Genomic DNA, 19,431 nt, shown 5'->3' with positions numbered 1-19,431 from the left:
GAGGGATCCAAAAACTGGTGAATCTTCTGTCATTGACTTGCCTTTGTTACTGGAGCACCAATGAGCCTATACATGAGATACACATTGGAAAGGAACAGATGGCCATTGGATTTAAGGCCAACTTGGATTTGATGCTGCTCACTACCCAACCTTCAACAGGGTGTTTCTCTATGAAAATAACTGAACATTGAACCTTAATTCATGACCATAAAAGCAGCTGATGATCCGTCAGGTTTGCGCCTATGCTATGTGTTATTGTGTATTAGATGTCACGAAATTTAAAAAGAAAGGCAATGCTGATCTATCCATTCAACAAGTACAATATGATTTATAAATGGGAAGCCAAATCCACTGAAGAAACTAAGATGCAACCTAGATGCTAAGCAAGCTCTTTATTTGTGCACATTTTTCAGACCATTATCTCCTAATACATATTTGAATCTCTTATTTTAGTGGCTTTAAGCACAACAGTTCACATTTGACATCCAAAATATTTCCTGTGAGCTTGGAATAGGATTAGGAGCATTAGGCAATAGAACAAAAAAGAGCCTTCAAGGTGCACTGCACGTTGAAATATGGGATCTGGCACATGATAGCTTTGTGTTGCCTTGCTATTGTTAGCATACATAGTTTAATAACCACTGATTCCTCTATTCTTCCTATTTTTTTGTCTCCAAGAAACCAAGGGAAATATATTTAGCAGATAAATGCTCAACCAGCTTGTTCCTGACTGCGTCTGCCTGCTTAACACAGTGGCTAAAGTGGATTTATTACAACGGATTCGGACAGATGGTCATTGTAAAGAGGTAGAAGTATCTGGTATATCACAATAAGTCAGATATTTAACTTATTTCTCTTTAAACACCTTTGAAGGGTCCCATCCTTCCAAGATGGAAACAACACATTTAGGCCACAATGTACAAAAGATTTTGTGAATAAAGCATTGAGCTAAGCTTCTCAGGGCTTTACTTTTAACTGCAGTACTCCCTTCATACAGCAGCAGTTACTATTGCAGTTATTTACAATATTTCTTGTAAATCTCAAATTAAATTCCATTCCATTCTCCTCTCCTGCTCGGTTTTAGAGAAGTTAAAACATAAGTGGTGTAAGCAAGTTGTTAAGTGTCTCAGTGTGTAGGCAGTTTAAGGGAACTAAAAAGACATGTGTATGAATGAAGCCATCAGCCAGGACCTTCTATTCTCTGTTTCCATTTTTTGCATGTTAATAAAGTAGGAGTTTGCTTTTATTTGCTCTGGCTTACATCAGACTGTGTTTACTGTTAGTTTTACTGCCCCCTGCAGGGAATCTGTACAGGGCACAAAACACACACACACAATGTGCACTTTGCCTGTTTTCAGTGGTACAGAGGGGTATTTCCAGTTGGATGACAGATTAAACATTTGAAATCACCTGAGTTCATATTTGGTGACACACTGCCTATGCTGTTACTTACATAGATTTGCAATCCAATCAACACAAACAGCATTCCCGTTAACTTCACTCACAATACAATAAAACACTTCTCCCTCTCTTTGATATTCTCATTTAAAGTTCCCCACATAGCCATGGCAATTAATCACACAAAGCAACATAACGCACCCTGCATGGTGTTTCTTGGGCCTCTAAATGGGGTAAATAACCCCAGCACTCACCATGCGGGGAGACATTTTGTCAAACAAATATGATCAAAACAAAACTAATGACGTGTAAATTGTTTATGATGTATTCTGGAATGAGCGAGCCTGGCGCGCTGTCTGGGAGTAATCATTGGCAAACAAAAAAAGACGTAATCAGGAGGAAATGAATACGAACGGAGCTGGAGTGCACTTTGACACTTGGCTCTGTGTGTTGGAGTGGTCTGAAGGCGTGTGAGGCAGATGTGTGCTCTCATGGCAGCGGCCAACCATGTGGTCTCTGCCATGTGTGATGGGTGGAGGAGAAAAAAACGCAGTCTAAAGGGAGAATAGAATGACAGACACAGATATGGAAAGTGCTCCTCCATTTCATAAAAGAGCAATCACAATGCGGAGTGAAGCTCTGTTGAACAGTGATTCAATAAATGAACCCAGAGGGCATCATTACAATGCATTTCAATTAGCCAACAAAGGCAGCTGCAAATGTGTACATTATAGTTGCAGGTATATAGGAAACAACTACTGCATTTCAAATGCATAATATTGGGTTTATTAAAGGTAGCAATATACAATATTCAGAGCATTAATTGGAATAATTTGGAATGTGTTAATCAAAATAAGCGTGGTGTAATAGTGTATTTCCCTCGGTGTGTTGTGTAAGGCGACCTTGTCTTTTCTATCTGTGGTAGCCATGCTGGCAACGTGTGCATGTGAGTGCATGTGAGTCCCTTCCTTTGAAACTGATGGCCCGTACCGTTTATTGTTCTCCCCGCCTCGTGTTCATGTCCCACTGGCTAGCTGATTACCCTTATGAAATGCACACTTGGTGGCTCAGGCATGTGCACGTGAGCAGTGCTCAATCATCCTGGCAGTTACCGCTGATAATGCACCGGGGGGTTGGCGGGGTCTTCAGGTGAGTGCTAGCTATCGGCCATTGACGGTGTTGGCCACGTCGCCCGTGTTCCCTTAGGCAACGATGTTAGCACAGTAAGCGAGGCGATCATCTGAATTTCATTTCCTTTACTGCTCCTATATATATTGTTATATGTATATAATGATGATAATATAAGATAAATTATTTCCTGACTTCTTGATGACAAAATAATTCTTTGCTGCCCCATGTACTTTGGGAACTGTGTTATTTAACCACATTTATTTTTCCACTTGTAAATACGGTGTCATCCCATCAACCTGGACTGTAATCGAAAGAATTTACACATTAAAGTTCCTTGGTTGCTTGAGCAGGTTCCTTAGCATACTGTAATGCATGTGTGTAAATGATCACTATGACCTGATATCATATATAGCAGCCTGTCAGGTGTGGGTTTGTTTCCTCTTTTATTTTGTAGTTTCCTACCTCCTGTGTCTCTGGGTTAACTTCACTTCCTGCCCTGCCTTGTCATGTCACCCCCTCTGATTGTCTGCCGTGTCCCTGATTGTTTCCACCTGTGTCAATCACCTTTACCAGTGTATGGAAACCATGTGTGTCTCTTCTCGGTCCAGTGAATGTCTTTCCCATGTCTGTGAGTGCCCTGTCCCTGTCTTTGTCCTCGTCTTGCGTTTTACCCCTAGGTATTTTTACATTTCCGTATTGACCTTGAAATGAAGTATTTTGTTAGTTAAAGCGATTGAGTCCTGACTCCGCCACCCCGTCGTGACAGCAGTCATTTCCTTTAATCATCTCTGTTGGCAGTGTAGCACAAAAACTACTGTGGGCCCTGTGGCTGCAACTTATTAAGACACAAAACATCCACCACACTTAACTCTTCCCATGTCCAACATGCCGAAACATCAGCTGGGACCACCATTCTTCTCATGCATAATACGTGCATTCACTCACATACACACACAAACAGATGAAGCCGGTAGAGCCCTTTAACAACCTGGCAGGAGGTTGCATTAAATTCTTGCTGGTGGTCTTTTTCCATTTTGGCGGTAGTAGTCAAGGACAGTCAAGGAGTTGAGAATTGTTGAGTTTAGGAGTCTACCAAGTACAACCTGACCCCGAGAACGGTTTGATTAGTAACATAATAATAAAAAACATTTTAAACATTAACATACATTATATTTTATGTAAAATTCCAAACTTCCCGACAATGTCAGGACTGGGTTCTGAGGTTTTTGGCCTAAAAGAAGCATTTTCACATCTTCAAACACTACAGCGAACACGTTGTCTGTGTCCGTGGTGATAGGAGGGGTGGCTTCAATGTCATTTGTCCGGCGCCCTAGCAGCCAATACCTCCACTGCGGGCTCCCTGGCACTGAGGCCGCTGTGCAACATTTGCCAACTAAAGCCGGAGATATTACCAGTGCTAATCCCCCGGGCTGAGGCTGACAATCTTACACACAACAAAAGCTCCATGTTCAACCCAGGAGACACATGGGACATGCAGGGATGGGCTGTGTACTAGCAGGGATTTTCTGTTTCGATATATATCAGGCAGTTAAGGGTCAAAATATCACAATTCTAGTAATTAGCACAATTTGGTGAACTGGAAATTCTTTTATTGTCTTTACACCGAGGAGAACCACGTCCTCTGAATGAGCCCCTTGTTCTCGGTTAATGAGTTTGATGATTTGTTTTGCTTTGATGATCGTACAGTGTAATACCATATATTGTTATACAATGGCTACTACGGAGGCCAACAATGTCCCATGTGGATTAACTCGGCACACTGGATCCGCAAGACTCTCAGCTTTATGGACAGATCCGATTCATGCATTCACAAGACTTTTCATGCTCCCCAGAAAATTCATGCAAAAAAACATTTTTGCATGAATTATCTCATGATCATAAAGTGGGCCCTTCATTTTTTTCACATTAATGTATCTTCAGGTGAGAGGTCGGGGCAGTATCACCCCTTTTAATGTCATGTTTGTTTGTAGAGTTTAAATGAACCAGTACATTAAGGGACGCATGCTCACAAACGTGTTACTATGTCATAAAGTAACTTGACAGTGATAGCACTTTGGAACATGGCTCCTGATTGAAAGCACTATACTAGCTCTGCTTTTTTGTCTCATTGTGGAGCACAATCCAGCACACTGTGCTTCCATACTCTCCTGCTCATTGCCTGCCTATCTTAACAAGGTGAAGAATGTTCTGCTAACCGCTTCTCAGAAAAAACATCTAGTCCAACCCAACATATTTCTATTAGATTTGATTTGTAGAAAGAACCATGTGTTTCCCTTTTGAGCATTGTATGATAGAACATCTACCTTATTTCAGGAAATATATCACGTGCAGCGTTTCCAAAGAGTTAATTTACAATGGCGTAGGTACCCCACACTGCTCTACCTGTTTTGATGTTGATGTAAATGGATGTGATTGAAGGCTTGAGGAAACATCATTTCTCCATACAATCTCTAGGTGTAACAGATGGATTTCCCCTCCAGGAGCTGAATGAAGAAAAAGACCATTCGATATGTAATTACTTTCCGTGGACATCTTCACAGTGTTGTCAGGAATTCTATAGGCAACCGTGACACTGGCGATGTAGGGCAAAGGAAATACATGTTTGTTTGGCTCTGTGGAGGAGGGGCAAGGACCACCTCAAACTGCTCATCACGGGAAGCAGGTCTAACCCCTGTCTGATCCAGAGAGATGTCTCCCCCTGCCAACAAGTTCCCGCCCGAAAACACCACAGACACACGCACACCCCCAGCGACTCCTGTGTGGTATTTGTAATGGCTGTGAGGAACTCCATCACAATATGATTTTTGATTCTTATTAACTGCAAGGGGTGTCATTTATTTTCCTCTCAGGCGATGGAGGTGCTTGGGAGTGAGGCTAACTCTGGTCAGAGCTGATAAGCGCACGGCCGGCTGGGGGGGGAGCGGATTTTCCACGACGACAACGTTCACGATGTCCATTGAGTTTAGTCTAGTTTAGTGGAGAAAATTGTTGTAGAAATTCATACCTTTAAGGCCTTTACAAACAAGGGGCATAATGAATAAACAACAAGCCTACCAATATTTTTCCTCAAAACCGCGTACGCCGGCCAGCCTTCTGCAAACTGTTAAAAAGCAGGCACCGGCTATTATACTAATAGATTTGTGATAGATAATTATCAATCGACGGCAGATCAAAACCGCTGTGTGATCTAGAGACAATGTATGGCTTGGGTATAGTTTAAGCTGTCTACTGGTAAGTAGTATGTAGTGTACAGTAAGTAATGATTAAGTGTGTAGTCAACCATGTATTACTTTGTCACACAATCTGTGCATTTTTGTTAGTGGCTACTGTGGCCCCAAAGTGGCCCAACGTTCAAAAAGTACACATTGTCCCTAAACAGACGCAAAGTAGGAATAGTTCTCCCCAAATCTCCAAAGCATCAAGAATTAGGACTATATGTTCATTATCAAATGCTATTTGGACAGTTCCCACTGTAGTTTTTCATCTTGGATATTCTGTCGCACACATTGTGTTTGACATCTGTCCAGTTTTCTTCCGTTACAGTTTGTTTGTAGGACTCTTTATCTTAATTGAGTGTCTACAGGAGGAGTCACTAATAGTCCAGGTCCGGACCAGACCTAAAACAGATAGATAATTGAGAAGAATAGTGGGGTTTATTGCCTTGACGGCACCCTATCAGCTGCCATGAAGACCATACAGGCAATCATACCCATTCATCTACTGCAAGAATAGCCCGTGGGAGCAATTTGGGGTTACATTTCTTGCCTGAGTACACATTGACATGGACCAGCTGAGCTGCCGATCATCATGAGCCCTTATTCCAATGAGGTAGTGAGTGATGATGACCTTCCAAGGCACGTGAGCCCCATCAACTGAGCCGACCCTCCCAAAGTCATGATTATTCAAAGGTGCTGCTTGTTTGTTTACTCGAGGAGGCCTGCAATGAGCAGCCTTACGATAAGGGAGAAAAACTACAGCACGGTCAGGAGCTGATATACGTCTATAAAGTGAAAGAAGCACTGCGGTATCGGAATATGACAGCCAATCCATCAGGGAAATGGAAGCTGTGTCTCAAACGCCACAGAGAGGCTGCCTGGAAGGTTTATGAATAGTTGCACATTTTAAAAGGAAATTGGAAGTTGTCAGACACATGCCATCTGCATTTTTTGATAATATCTCCAATGGAGGGCCTCTTTAAACATGACTGAAGCATCATAACATATGAAGTGGCAGGGCTGAAAGTCTACATCGGATCTACTGCTGCACCGAGGGCGGCTGATTCGTGACTCAGTAACACAAAGTCAAGGGCTAGTTTCCATGAAATCTATTAACCTTGCTTATACTTATGCTCAATGTGTTTTGTGACTGAGTGCATGTGTGTGTATGTATGTGTGTGTAAATGTGTTACTGTGTTGTCTGAATATCTGTCTTTATTAGGACAGCTGACAAAATCCGTAGCTCGGATTTGTCTTCTTAGAAGGGGGCCAGCTGACCTGATGGCCGAACACAAGGTCTGTAGGTCTCTCAGATAGAAGAGTCTGATGAGCCTTGTCAGGAGCTACCTGGGACTGGGGATGATAAATGGTAAATGTACTGTCCTTGTATACAGAGATGGGCTGTATTTCTATTACTTTGAAATACGCATTTCATTTACTTTTGAGGATTTCGGAATTGGTATTTGATGAGCCTGATAAAAACCTTATTTGTAGAAAAATTTGTATTCAAAATACTCAAAATACTGTGATGACCTGAGAGGTGTGGTCCTCAATGGGAGGTGCATTCCCACCCGCTGGCTGCAGACTACAACTCCCATGTCCCATGTCGGCAGGGCAGCCTGGGGGGAATGAGGCTGACTGACCTGACGAGAGCTGAAACGGAGAGGAGTCGAGAGAAGAAGGGAAGAAGGTTGACGTTGCAGAGAGCTAACGAGAATTGTATCGGAGATTTATGTTTGATTTTTGTTTTTTTGTCGGATTTAAGTTTAAGACTAAAGACTTCATGTTTTTGAATCATTGGTTGTCGTCTTTCTTTTGGGCAACCTGCGCCTCGCCTCGTATTCCCAAACGCTCACAATACTTTCTCCACAAATCAAAATAAAGTCGACGAGTTCAGTCTTCAGATCTTCAGGTTGAACGGATTGTCTGTCAAACCAGCACCAGTTTATGTCTGGTGATGGTTAAGATATCAAACTAGCAATTGATGCTAACATGCTAATGATGCATGCTGTCCAGGCTAGTGTTTAGTGTTAGTGGGAAACACTAGGTCTCGACCAACTACATTTTCAAATCAATGATACTCCAATCACTCTAAAAAATTCTAATGATCCTTTCCATTGGAATCCTCTTGCACAAAGACGCTGAAGACCTTAACAGAGCCAGAGCAACTTTGAGCAACCGCTGTAGTAAATAGAAACACATGAAAACAATTTCCTTCATCTTCAATATATTGCATGGACAGATTAATTTGACTGAATTCAAGAAAATAACCCGTTTTTCAATATAATTTGTTTAGCACGCCTCAGAATGAATTGCTTACTAGACAACATTTTTATTGCAACACATGGGCAGGCACTGCCAGCAGGGCAGTAATACGATTCACTTCCTCCAGATCTAGAATGGATTGCAAAGGTAGTGTCATGAAAGATGAATGAAGAACATGGTGTCACATGATTTATACTATTTGAATGGATAGATATTCCAATCTAAATGCAAACTCTTGAAGAGGAGGGAGGTTGTACGTGTAGATCAACACAGACATTTCGGTACATTTTACATAAGGATTCATGAATCACAGCCAATGCAATTACTCCTCTTCAAAAGAGGTATTAAACCTTACTTGTCATGGTTATAGTAATGTTTTTATTTCCTAACCGTTATCCTGTTATTCTTGCTCTCAATGTAACTGCTTCTGTCCTCTGGCTCATCAGGCTGACTGATGTTTGTGGTGGGGCACGTTCTCAGCTCTCTGCACTGAGCCTTTCTCACCGCTCCTCTGAAGTTGCAACAATCTAGTTTTATTGTCTGCCACATTTCCGTCTCCTCATCAGCATAATGGGTTAAGGGTCATTTTTATCTGTTTATGCACCTCGTTGATTTTGTTTAAATGACTCAAGCCACTCTGTGCTTTCAAGTCACAATATGTGAACCGTTGAGTCTATGTGTGATCAAGTCCTCATACACAGATGGCTTCTAGCTACACCAGTTTGTTGTTTCTAAACTAGTGACTGTACAGCTGCGAAGATTAGCTTTTGAATATTTTCGAACCAATTGTACTATGCCGATTGACAGGATTTCAGTTCCTCCAGAATTCGATTGGATGGATTGTGCGTCCAAGTACAAAGTGACCAGTGATCATACTGTCTGCCGTCTTTATACATACACCTTTACACCATCAACTGTAAAGATCCAAAGGAGGGAAATGGGGTATTTTGGCAGTTGGGACTTTTTGTTGTTTAATTCTTTCTATAAGCCCTGTTTTATTTGAGAATTTTGCTGTCCCTTGATTCAAGGAATTAGAAAATTAAAACGATTTAAAAGAGTCAAGGATAACATACGGTGTGACACAGTGTTGCATGATGAAATGCTATGTAGGCCTCTCGGTTTGGAACGCATGTGAACTACGAATTCTTTTCGCAGTTTACCTTAACTATCACAGTGTAAAATAAATTCTTTCTGCCATCGTGATCAATCTAATTTTGAAAAGTTTGAAAAATACATTCTCACAACTATATTAATAGATATTAGAGAGGGGAAATATAACCTGTGTGTTGCGGTGTGTTGGTTAGCACCGGGTCATGGGTTCAAACCCGCCCAGTGGCCTTTCTGTGTGGACATTGCATGTTCTCCATGTGCCTGTGTGAGTTCTTTCTTGGGTGTCCTCCCACAGTCCACAGACATTCAGCCTAAGGTAATTGGTGATTTTATATTGCCCGTAGGAGTGTGGATGTGAGCGTGAATGGTGATGGTTTGTCTCTATGACAGCCCTGTGATTGGCTGCCAGGGTGCTCCCCGTATTTCGCCCGATGCCAGCGGCCAGTAAATCAAATCAATTTCAGCAAACATCCCAGGTTGATTAAATGCGAAACAATTAAAGTATCAAAAACGTATTACTACTTTGTTAAATGTTTCATGTTGCACCGCGGGCTTCGCCTCATGCCTCATCCTTCGTATTTTTCTGAGACAGGGGAGCAGCCAAAGTCATGCTGGGTAGTAAAGCGGCCTCTGATGGGTTAGCTTAGCTTCCGCTTTGGCTCTCCTCCCTCTCTTCCCTGGGGCCGCTTGGTGGCGTTTGGTCCGGCCCGTCTGCCTGGTGGTGGGCGGTGATTGTCTCAAAGAACGCTGAACTGAATACCCACGTCTCCTTTTCAGATGTTGAAGAATTTATTCTGTCATATGCCATTGGTGATCTGGTAAGAAACAACAAATTAAGACGTGAGAATGCAGCAAAATGTGTGGGAATCACTGTCCGAAAAACTGAAGCTCTGCATCTTTCACATCAAATTACTGATTTTGATATTGTTACGTAATTTGATACTTTGCAAAGTCGAGGTCATAATGTATCTTGTTGGATTGAATGTGTCATTAGATCTAAAAATGTAGAATGGAGCCTTTACATTAGTGCTTTGTATAAATTTGTACAAAAAATTGTATCAACTGGGATCTACTTGCAAAATTGTTATTATGCGAGTGAACTTTTTTAAGATCACACCTGGCCTCACTAACATAATCCCGACCAATTGACCAATGCAATATCACTTGTCACAATTCCTCCAACACTATCTGGCTGCATCACAGGCTCTACATTGATTAAATCAGAGGAGAGAAAGTAATGAAAATGCTGATAGTGATGATGACAATGATGGCCACTGTGATATCCCCACGGGGTTTTGATGCAAGCTGATAAAAAACAACTCTTTCTAGCACAATGCAGAGCTATTTGTCATCAGGCAAGAACAGTTGTAATCATCCCTTCTGCTTTCTTACACAATCAGTATTCCCCCTTTCATTTATCGGGATCAATCCAAGATAATTTATTTGAATCGTATTTGCTGAACTAGCAAACTCATTGGAGGACAACAGAAAGAAAGCTCACTTTTGAAAATGAGCCAAAATACTTTTTGTTTGTTTTTTTATGCAAAAAAATCTTTTCAAAGGAACTTTCCAGCGTCTTCATGAATCTCAAAGAGAGTCTAAAAACAGGAAGGATATGATCTTTCAAATATGTATACATATATATTTACAAGGAGACACAATTTCACCAAATTACAAGCTAAATAGAAGATGAGTTTAACAGGATAATTTTCAATACTAAAGCTATTCAAATTAGAGCTCATTTTTGTAAGAATTGTTCCAAACATTTCTACCCAATCAAAAGGTCTGTTAAACAATTGCACATGTTGCACATCTGGCCACACCCCACACCTGTGATGTCACAGTAAGTAAGTAAAAGCACACACATCTGACAAAAGTAAATTGAGCAAAGGCAAAGTGAGGAAAATAATGCATTGCAATAGTCCAGGAGGAAAGTAGAAGCAAGCATGATTAGGAGAAGGTTCTAAGTCCTTTAGAGTGGCAACACAGGGCGACAGTGACTAAAGAAGAACCTCTGGTAACCACAGGATTGGCCAATTTGATTTATAACGTGTCTATAATGTCTTAACATTTTGTATTATATATTTTTTATATTTGTGTTGTTTATTTGTGCAAAGAAACTTGATGTAATGTATGCTTAACATGCATGGACAATAAAGCTGATTCTAATGTAGCCATCGTCCCTATCTGTACCATATATGTCCCCATGGCAACATCCTCCGATCGGGAATACGTCACAGCTGTGTTTTTCATTGTCCACATAACATGGTGCTAAAGGGAAACCTGTCTTGTTCATTGTAGTAAATACCAACTACAAAGTGAGTGCTTTTTTCCACTTTGCCATTTCCCTCGAAGATTCAGGAAGGGTTTATTAAGTTGGATTAGCTAGCGCTCCGATTTAACCACGTTATTTGTTGCCTCGATCTCCTAATTGTCAGTTAGCCTGCTAAGCTAGCCCAGCTGTGCTTTGTGACTAGGACTTGGTACTGCTTAACAATACTAATTTTTCATTTCATTTGATGTTTGGCACTTGGCTGGGCATTGTATTGTTCGGTCCAACCCGAATATTGTATGATTTCTGCACACTCCGATCTGTAGAAAGCTAACGGGAGTGCACAACGCCATAATTTAACGCGAATGGCCATTGCTAATGCTAGTTAGCTAATGCACCTTTAGCTAACGTTAGTCAGTTACTTTGCTGGGCTGACTATGGTTTTGGGATGCGATAAATGTGTCAGCGGGGTCCTTCCTGAGAATGACTGTGCAGACAGAAACCTGTTGGATTTACCGTGAGCTCAAAGAGCAGGACTTTGCTCCTGCAGCTTCTCGGCTAGCGGTGCTCTTTGTCTGCTAACACTTTGCTAATAGCTAACGTTAACTCGGTGCGCACGTGATGTTCACGAATCTCATATGTGTCCGACTTATTCGCATTATTAGAGTTGTCCGTAATAACAGCTAAATAAACCCAATTCAACCTGTGTATCGCAATTCTGTTTTGACCGCCTTCTTGTACGTCCGTTTAGAGGTTTGCAAAATGTAAACAAACATCAGTCGGAAGGCGGAACGGAACCAGAACCTCTGGGTTTCACCCAACACGCCACTCGCCTTATATTTTAAGTAATTAAGACACTATGAAAATGTATTCCTGCATAAGTTTCCTCATAAACAACAAAATCACAAATTGAATCAAACTGAGTTGATGTAAATGAAGGCAGCCTTAACAAGGGCAAAACTGACCCACAACATTAGTCACAAGACTCGTTCACTACAGTCAATGTTTAATTTGTCCTGTCGTAGGCAAAATACTCCAGCACATACCCACTATAACTCCCATGGGGAATCTGTGTTACTTGATTGCTTAATCAATTAAAACAATGACAAAGTTCTGAAATTATTTAAATGGCTCATCGCAACCTACCTGATGCTTTTAGTTCTATTGGCACTGCATAGATCCATTTAAAGAGGAGGACACAACTGAAATCCCTTTGATTCATCTCCCTTTCGCTGTGTTTTTGTATTCTCATATATCTGATCTGTGAGGGAGCTTCAGGCAACACTTTAATTAGAGGTGTCCAGCTACCGGCCCACTCAAAGTGTTTCCTCGTGTGTTGTCCTGTAGTGGACCGCAGTGTGAAGCGCCGGCAGGTGAAGCCCCTCGCTGCCTCTCTCCTCGATGCCTTGGACTATGACAGCTCTGACGACAGTGACTTTGAAGTGGGAGATGCTTCAGGTAAGCACAGTCTTTTTGTGGTATTTAGAGGTAATGTTCTGTTAATAAAGACCTACAGAAGCTTCTGTAGGTCCATATTGTGAGCCCCCATCTTTGGAATCCTCATCCGAGGATCAGGAACCACTGCCACTGGACTGCAATAAGTCTTTTTTTATTATAGTGAAGTCACCTTCTTAAAGTATTCAATTCTAAACACCCCTCCCCATCTCCCAAAGCCCGGAGGGACATCTTCAAATGTCTTGTTTTTTTCCATCGCGTAGCGCTCCTGTGTGGTGGTCCACTCCTCAGATTGAGGTGCCATGTTTGTGTGTACCGACAGGTTCGGACGGCACGGGCAACAACAGCGACGAGGAAGGGTCCAAAGCCAGCGCCGCGGGTTCAGGGAGTGACTCGGACAACAACGCCGTTTCTGCAGACAACGGCATCGACGAAGACGAGGCCAAAGACCTCGCGGCCGAGGACAACCTGACGGAAGACGATCGGAAGCCCAAAGAACAGGCGTCCTCGGACAGCTCCACCAAAGACCCCCCCGCCACCGACCCCCCCAAAGGGCGGCGCAGGAGCAAGAAGGTGTCCGAGTCCGAACCAGCCGCTGAGGCCTGCACGGAACCCACCTCGACGTCTGGGGGCGGCGGCGTGGACGCAGAGGAGCCTCAGGCCGAGCCCAAGAAATGGAATTTCCGCAGGAACCGGCCCCTGTTGGACTTCACCACGATGGAGGAACTGAACGAGATGGACGACTACGACAGCGAGGACGACAACGACTGGAGACCCGCGGCAGGAAAGAAAAAGGGCAAAGCCGGCGCTCCGAAAGAAGGCGCCGAGGAGGAGGAAGAGGAGGAGGAGGAGGAGGACGGGGGCAGCGCCAGCGAGGACGACGATGACGACGACAACGATGACGACGACAACGACGGCGAAGAGGATGAAGATGATGACAAGGAGGACGGGGATGACACCAACACTACCACCACCAACACTACCACCACCCCCACCACCACCAACAACAACAACAACAACAACAACAGCAGCAGTGAGAGTGACAAAGATGTGAAAAAGCCCAAGAAGAAACCCAAGAGCACCAACGCTTTTGATGAAGAGCTGACGAACGACAGCATGTCCCAGGGAAAGGGCAATGAGGTGAAAAATCACATATGCAGCATATTTCATACTTATCTCAAAATTGTTGGTAAATGATACTGAGTGAAGAGTCTAAAGCATGAAGAACACAAGCATCAGTCTGTATCGGCCACATCTTTTACCCAAACTGTTACTTTAGCAATTTTTTTTGCTTTACGTCATGAAAGTTGACATGTATGTTTTAAAAAACACTCAATGGAAGCTTTGAATGTAAAAGAAAGACTGTAGGGTGTAAGTAGTTGCTTAACGATGGTTTCTGATACAGTAGTGTGATCTAAGTCATAATTGTGGTTGTGGACAAACTTAGTGCTCACACTCCAAAGAGTGCTCTAGTTATGTAACCTCTGCAGATGAGCTGCATATTTGGCGTGCACTTCCTGCTGCTTTCTCTGTACGATCGTCCGTAACACCAATCGACAATGTGAGCCACTAAGTCACCGTATAATCCAATGAGAGGTTTCGATGCTATCGGCGTGATTCCTGCCTCTGTTGTTATCGACTCAGCACAGTGTCCACCAGCATTGTATGTGGGATTTACCAAACAGTCAGTGACGGGATCTGTGGTCAGATAGGAAGAGGAGGAGGAGGAGGGGGGACGTACATAAGTGGCTTTACTGTGTGTCTCTTGTTTCCTGATTTCCCAGGATGCATTGCTGGAGCGGTCCCAGACCTGGAACACGCAGCACATCCTCATCTGCTGCGTGTGTCTGGGAGACAACAGCGAGGACGCAGACGAGATCATCCAGTGTGACAACTGTGGGGTCACTGTGCACGAAGGTAGGCCGCTGGGTGACTGACCAAAACAGGATCAATGACTCCTCGGGTCACCTGTTCAGCATTTCCTTTCTTACCTGTATGTCCCCGTGCTGTACTGATCGGAATCAACAAGTCAAAGCGAGGCAGACTGAGAAAAGGTCTATCGCACAATATTTGAGCTCCTCTAGAGCAGTGATTCTCAACTGGTTTTTTAATGACCTCTGCATGGGAAAATAAAAATTAGAATTAAAAAAAAAATCACAAAAAAATTCCTGTGATTTTATTTTGAAGGGACTTTTTTAATGCAGCGGAGTGTCGTTTTTTTTGGCCGGCTAGTCCGTCCATGTCCATGTCCATGTTTTCAGCAGCGTGTGCCAGGTTGGCTCAAACCATTCTGATATGGGGGAGACATTCGGTTTTTAGGATAATTAAACATCCTGAATATAAAATATAAAATTCAGCTTATGAACTTGATTTTGAATAAATTTGAGAAGTTGAGAATGTTCCTCGATTTGTGTCGCGGCTTGTGATTACGGGGTGATGGTGGGTCCCGGAGCCAAACCAGTTGAAAACCACTGCTCTAGAGGATTACTCTATATACAAGAATATTAATTAGAACTGCTAAAATGATTGGTATGCATTGAATTGGATATTGGTATGGTAAATTAACTCTCACTTGACATAAAATGAATTGATTTAAGTCACTGATCACAGATTCCAGCCTTTCAAATGTGAAGATTTGCCGGTTTTCTAATTTGTATCTTTGGGTCAAAAGCTCTAAAAAGCGGTGACCAACTTTATGAAGAATAAAAACAAAAACCAAATGCAGGCCACATATATGAAAATGTACCCTGCATACAACCATGGTCGTGAATGCAGAGCTGCTGGGGGGCTGGGGGGGGGGTTCAGCAACTTAACGTACAAAGTTATCGGTAAGCTCGGGTTGTAATTTCATCGCATGCAAAACACACAACACAGCACACTCAGACACTGTGTATGTGTCGGGTGGGAAACGTCCTAATCACCGATCCTCCACTGGCAGACAGGAGATATTAGGAGCAGCCCTTAAGTTTATCTTGTTCGCTGGCGTCCTCTGAGACACGCTTTAATCTCCCTGAAAGAGACAGACGAGAGAGTAAGTGGTGCGCAGCAGATGCTTGGGAGCAGCAGGGAGCTCCTATCTCCCCATCCAAGGGCAGGAGCAGTCCGGGGGCCCGGCCGTAAGGAAGGGAGTCCGCTCATGAGTACATGTGTGCTTCTGTGCTGCTGGAGGTGTAGTCCAGTAGTGCACAAACTGGAGATACAGACTAATCACTCCACATGTTCTCTTAATGAAAGTTTATTTAAGAATCCCCCCCAATATCACAAAACCTCATTCAGTTAAGCATTAATCAAAGCGATTGTTAAAGTAATCGTGACCCAGGTGTACGTCAGTATATTGGCAGCTTTATTTTCTAGCTGTACAAGTAGCGGTCGCTATGGTGGAGACGAAGACGTGCTCGTAAGCGCTTTGTGTGTAGCGTTTTGAAGGGTAACCCAAGGTCAAAGGAGGAGCGACTTTGAGGCAGGGATGAGGGATGAGCTGTCTGTATCTGGAGCTCATGCAAGTCGGTCCTGCTGCTCGACTTCACTGCCTGGCTTTGTTCCGGTGTCCGGGCGCTGCCTCTCAGGCGAGGGGAGCGGCTGACGTGAGGGGTAGGCGCACACGAGCCGGGTGAGCGATGACAAGCTGGAACGAGCAAGTCGCTGTCACCAGATCACACATCCCAGCCCCCATTTCATTCATTTACATCTGACTGTAAATGTCAAACGAGCGCCTTCTGTCACACATTAATGTCTGAACATGCAGAGCCCTTATTTTGTCATCTAAGGGCCAACACGCTTCTCTGTGAAATACTTCACTGGTTAAATCACATTAGGGAACAAAGGAACGACACACACACAATTCTTCATTATACAATAAACTGTATTATCCTTGGCCTAATGGGGACGCTAGAAATGACACTAACTACACAGGTGATATAGAACATATTGGAGTGGGTGCAGCGGGATCAAGTACTTCAACTTAAAGGAATAGGATCTTCCGGATGCTTCTCAATGTTTTGGGGAATTATAAACAACATGCTGCAATTTATATGAAAACTAGGTAGTTTTCATCAACCAGTTGTGGTATTTCAATCAACCCCGTTAAAATGAGGAATTTTGGCAAATGAATATATCTTGCCAAAATAATAGACAAGTTGAGGGCTCTGGAGACAGATGGCTGGCTAGTTAACTCGATAGTTAAGGACAGGGAATGACCCGGATAAGTGGCAACCAAACAATGTTAGTATTTTGTAACCAGGCTAGCATGGTAGAATCAGCAAGCTGGCTAACTAGGCTGCTAGCTCGCTCTTTGCACATCACTTGCTAAAGTGGTTCCAGAAACTGAATCTAAATGAACCTCGTGGTCACATATCACATAAAACCTCTTTTACTCAGCTCACTTTTTGATCAGTGAGGACTTTAAGGAAGACATCACATTTTTCTGCAGTCAGGTGTCAAAGACCTACTTGTTCTATTGTCATACCCATAGAACCACCCGGAGGTTGTTTCCTTGTGACGATGGGGAGGGTGGGCGATGAGGGCTTTAACAGAGCTCAATCCTCGTTCTGTTGATGGTGAACGCCTATGTGATGGTATGCAGATGGATTGATAACTAGGAGAGCCTGCAGCCATCACCAAGGAAGACCCAGCCATGGGAAAGCCCCGCTCTCGTTATGCTCCTCCTCACTGCTGGATGAGTCCACATAAAGAGTCCACATAAAGAGGGCTAACAGTTATTTCTATTAAATTTCAAGGCGGTTTAAGGCACCGTTCTTGGTTCAGACAACTCTACCTTGCACCCCATTTCTTTTTCCTGCCAAGCTCATCATTCCTGACAAGGATAATCTTTCCTTCAGGGATTATGAAGATATCCTGTCGTCATCACTTTTTGCCAGCTTAGCTCATATTAGCCAGCAAACCGTGCCTTAGTGGTCTGAGCTTTGTATCTCAGTTCAAAAGGAACACCGGCGATTGGTGCCACAGTTCAGCCATAAGTCGGTTAACCCAGCGCGGTGGTCCTCTTACAACCCGCGGCGCCACGGTTCCAAGCCCAATCAGGGAGGATGAAGGGGCCCAAGTTACTGCAGTGATGCCCCTTTTCTCTCAGAAAAAGGAATGCGTCGAGGATATAACCTGCCGGGCCTCTGAGGAGCGGGATCGGGAATCAGTGATTCAACGTGACACGCGGCGAAGCGCTCGCAATCATAAAAGGACGCGCGCCCACCAAACAAAGCGTGGCGCTGAATCAACAACTCTGTCCGCCCCGGTGTTTGCTTTCCAAGGCTCCCCAGTGCGGCACGCGGGGACGGGCATGCAGAACATGAGCTTTGGATTTGTGAGTCTTTTCCTATTGCTCAAAAAGCCTGAAGGCTGGTTGAATGAATTAGGAGTTTGAGTGTTATCTCCCCAGTGGAGGCAGGCTACTGATTGCTGGCCTCATTGGTAGTGAACAGCACGTCTGCCTGGTGTAATAGCTGCCATAGAAACCACATCAGCCAAGTAATTGTTTAGGCAACCTCGGAAAAATTAAGAGGACAACATTAAAACTATTTCGCTTGGCTTCTCCGGGGCACTTTATAATATCAAATGTTCAATTTGTGTTCCAGCAGATAGTCAGCTCAGAGCAAACAAGGTCATTTTAGTTTTCTAAAACTGTTGCTTTTGGTCTTCTTCTTGATTCCCAAAGCGTTACAACGTGAACCACAGGGCTACATATATTTTACCAGCCTACTATTTGTATCAGTTTAAGATAGAATCTGATGCAGCTGCACATGACAAAAGCATTTGTGAACATTTTAAACAAAAGTTCAATGAGCGTCCAGCAGACACTACACTTTCCTTCCGTTGCTGTGTACTTGTTTGTTCAGTCCAGGGCAGAACCGAGCTGCTACTGCAGTGCAGGGATGTCAATCTAGGAATGGCAACACTGGGTTCCTTGAATGTTTACCCTCTAAACGCAGTCCATCAGCAACGGTTTCTTACCGTGACAGATCATTTCCTTGGTTCATGCAAATTGGAATAGAGAAAACCAAAAAAAATTTTGCACATTATACTCATTATCTGAATTGCAGTTTATTCTGTCCACGTGGTCATCATTCCTGGTTATTTGTACTCACCATGTTAATTTGTTAAACCATAAATGGGAGGAGAGGTTCAGGTTGTATCGTTCATACTATTCACTCACTTCACTTGTGTGGAACAGAAGGCCTGCTTCACATGGGATTGAGGAGTTTGAGGATTGTTCATTTTCACTAGAGTCTAAAGGATTGGAAAAGCAGAGGGTTTTAAAAAAAATATATAATTACCTTCATAGATAACAGAAAATAAGGGCCTCTCTGTCTTCCTGGTGAAGTTAACAGCAACACAATCAATAATGCCACACCGGCGGCCTCTGGCTGTGTTTCCAGGATGTTACGGCGTGGACGGCGAGAGCGACTCCATCATGAGCTCCGCCTCGGAGAACTCCACGGAGCCGTGGTTCTGCGACGCCTGCAAGAACGGCGTGACCCCGAGCTGCGAGCTGTGCCCCAACCAGGACGGCATCTTCAAAGAGACGGACGCCGGCAGGTGGGATGCAGCGAG

At 43.4% G+C, this 19,431-nt stretch overlaps 1 protein-coding gene across 4 annotated transcripts in view; it reads left to right on the top strand.

The window, feature by feature from the left end:
- The first annotated feature begins 11,368 nt into the window (after positions 1-11,368).
- Positions 11,369-19,431, top strand: part of phf14 (PHD finger protein 14) — a 52,418-nt gene continuing 44,355 nt past the window's right edge. For all 4 annotated transcript variants that reach the window (XM_062558430.1, XM_062558429.1, XM_037474261.2 and 1 more), the window contains exons 1-5: positions 11,369-11,458; positions 12,760-12,870; positions 13,190-14,007; positions 14,652-14,784; positions 19,257-19,416. In XM_062558430.1, coding sequence (XP_062414414.1) covers position 11,458; positions 12,760-12,870; positions 13,190-14,007; positions 14,652-14,784; positions 19,257-19,416 — 1,223 coding nt within the window. In that variant the 5' untranslated portion in view covers positions 11,369-11,457. The remainder of the gene's footprint in view (positions 11,459-12,759; positions 12,871-13,189; positions 14,008-14,651; positions 14,785-19,256; positions 19,417-19,431) is intronic.

The sequence above is a fragment of the Pungitius pungitius genome, chromosome 17 (genome assembly GCF_949316345.1).
Source record: "Pungitius pungitius chromosome 17, fPunPun2.1, whole genome shotgun sequence".
NCBI classification, from domain to species: domain Eukaryota; kingdom Metazoa; phylum Chordata; class Actinopteri; order Perciformes; family Gasterosteidae; genus Pungitius; species Pungitius pungitius.
This window is presented reverse-complemented; position numbering and strand designations above follow the sequence as displayed.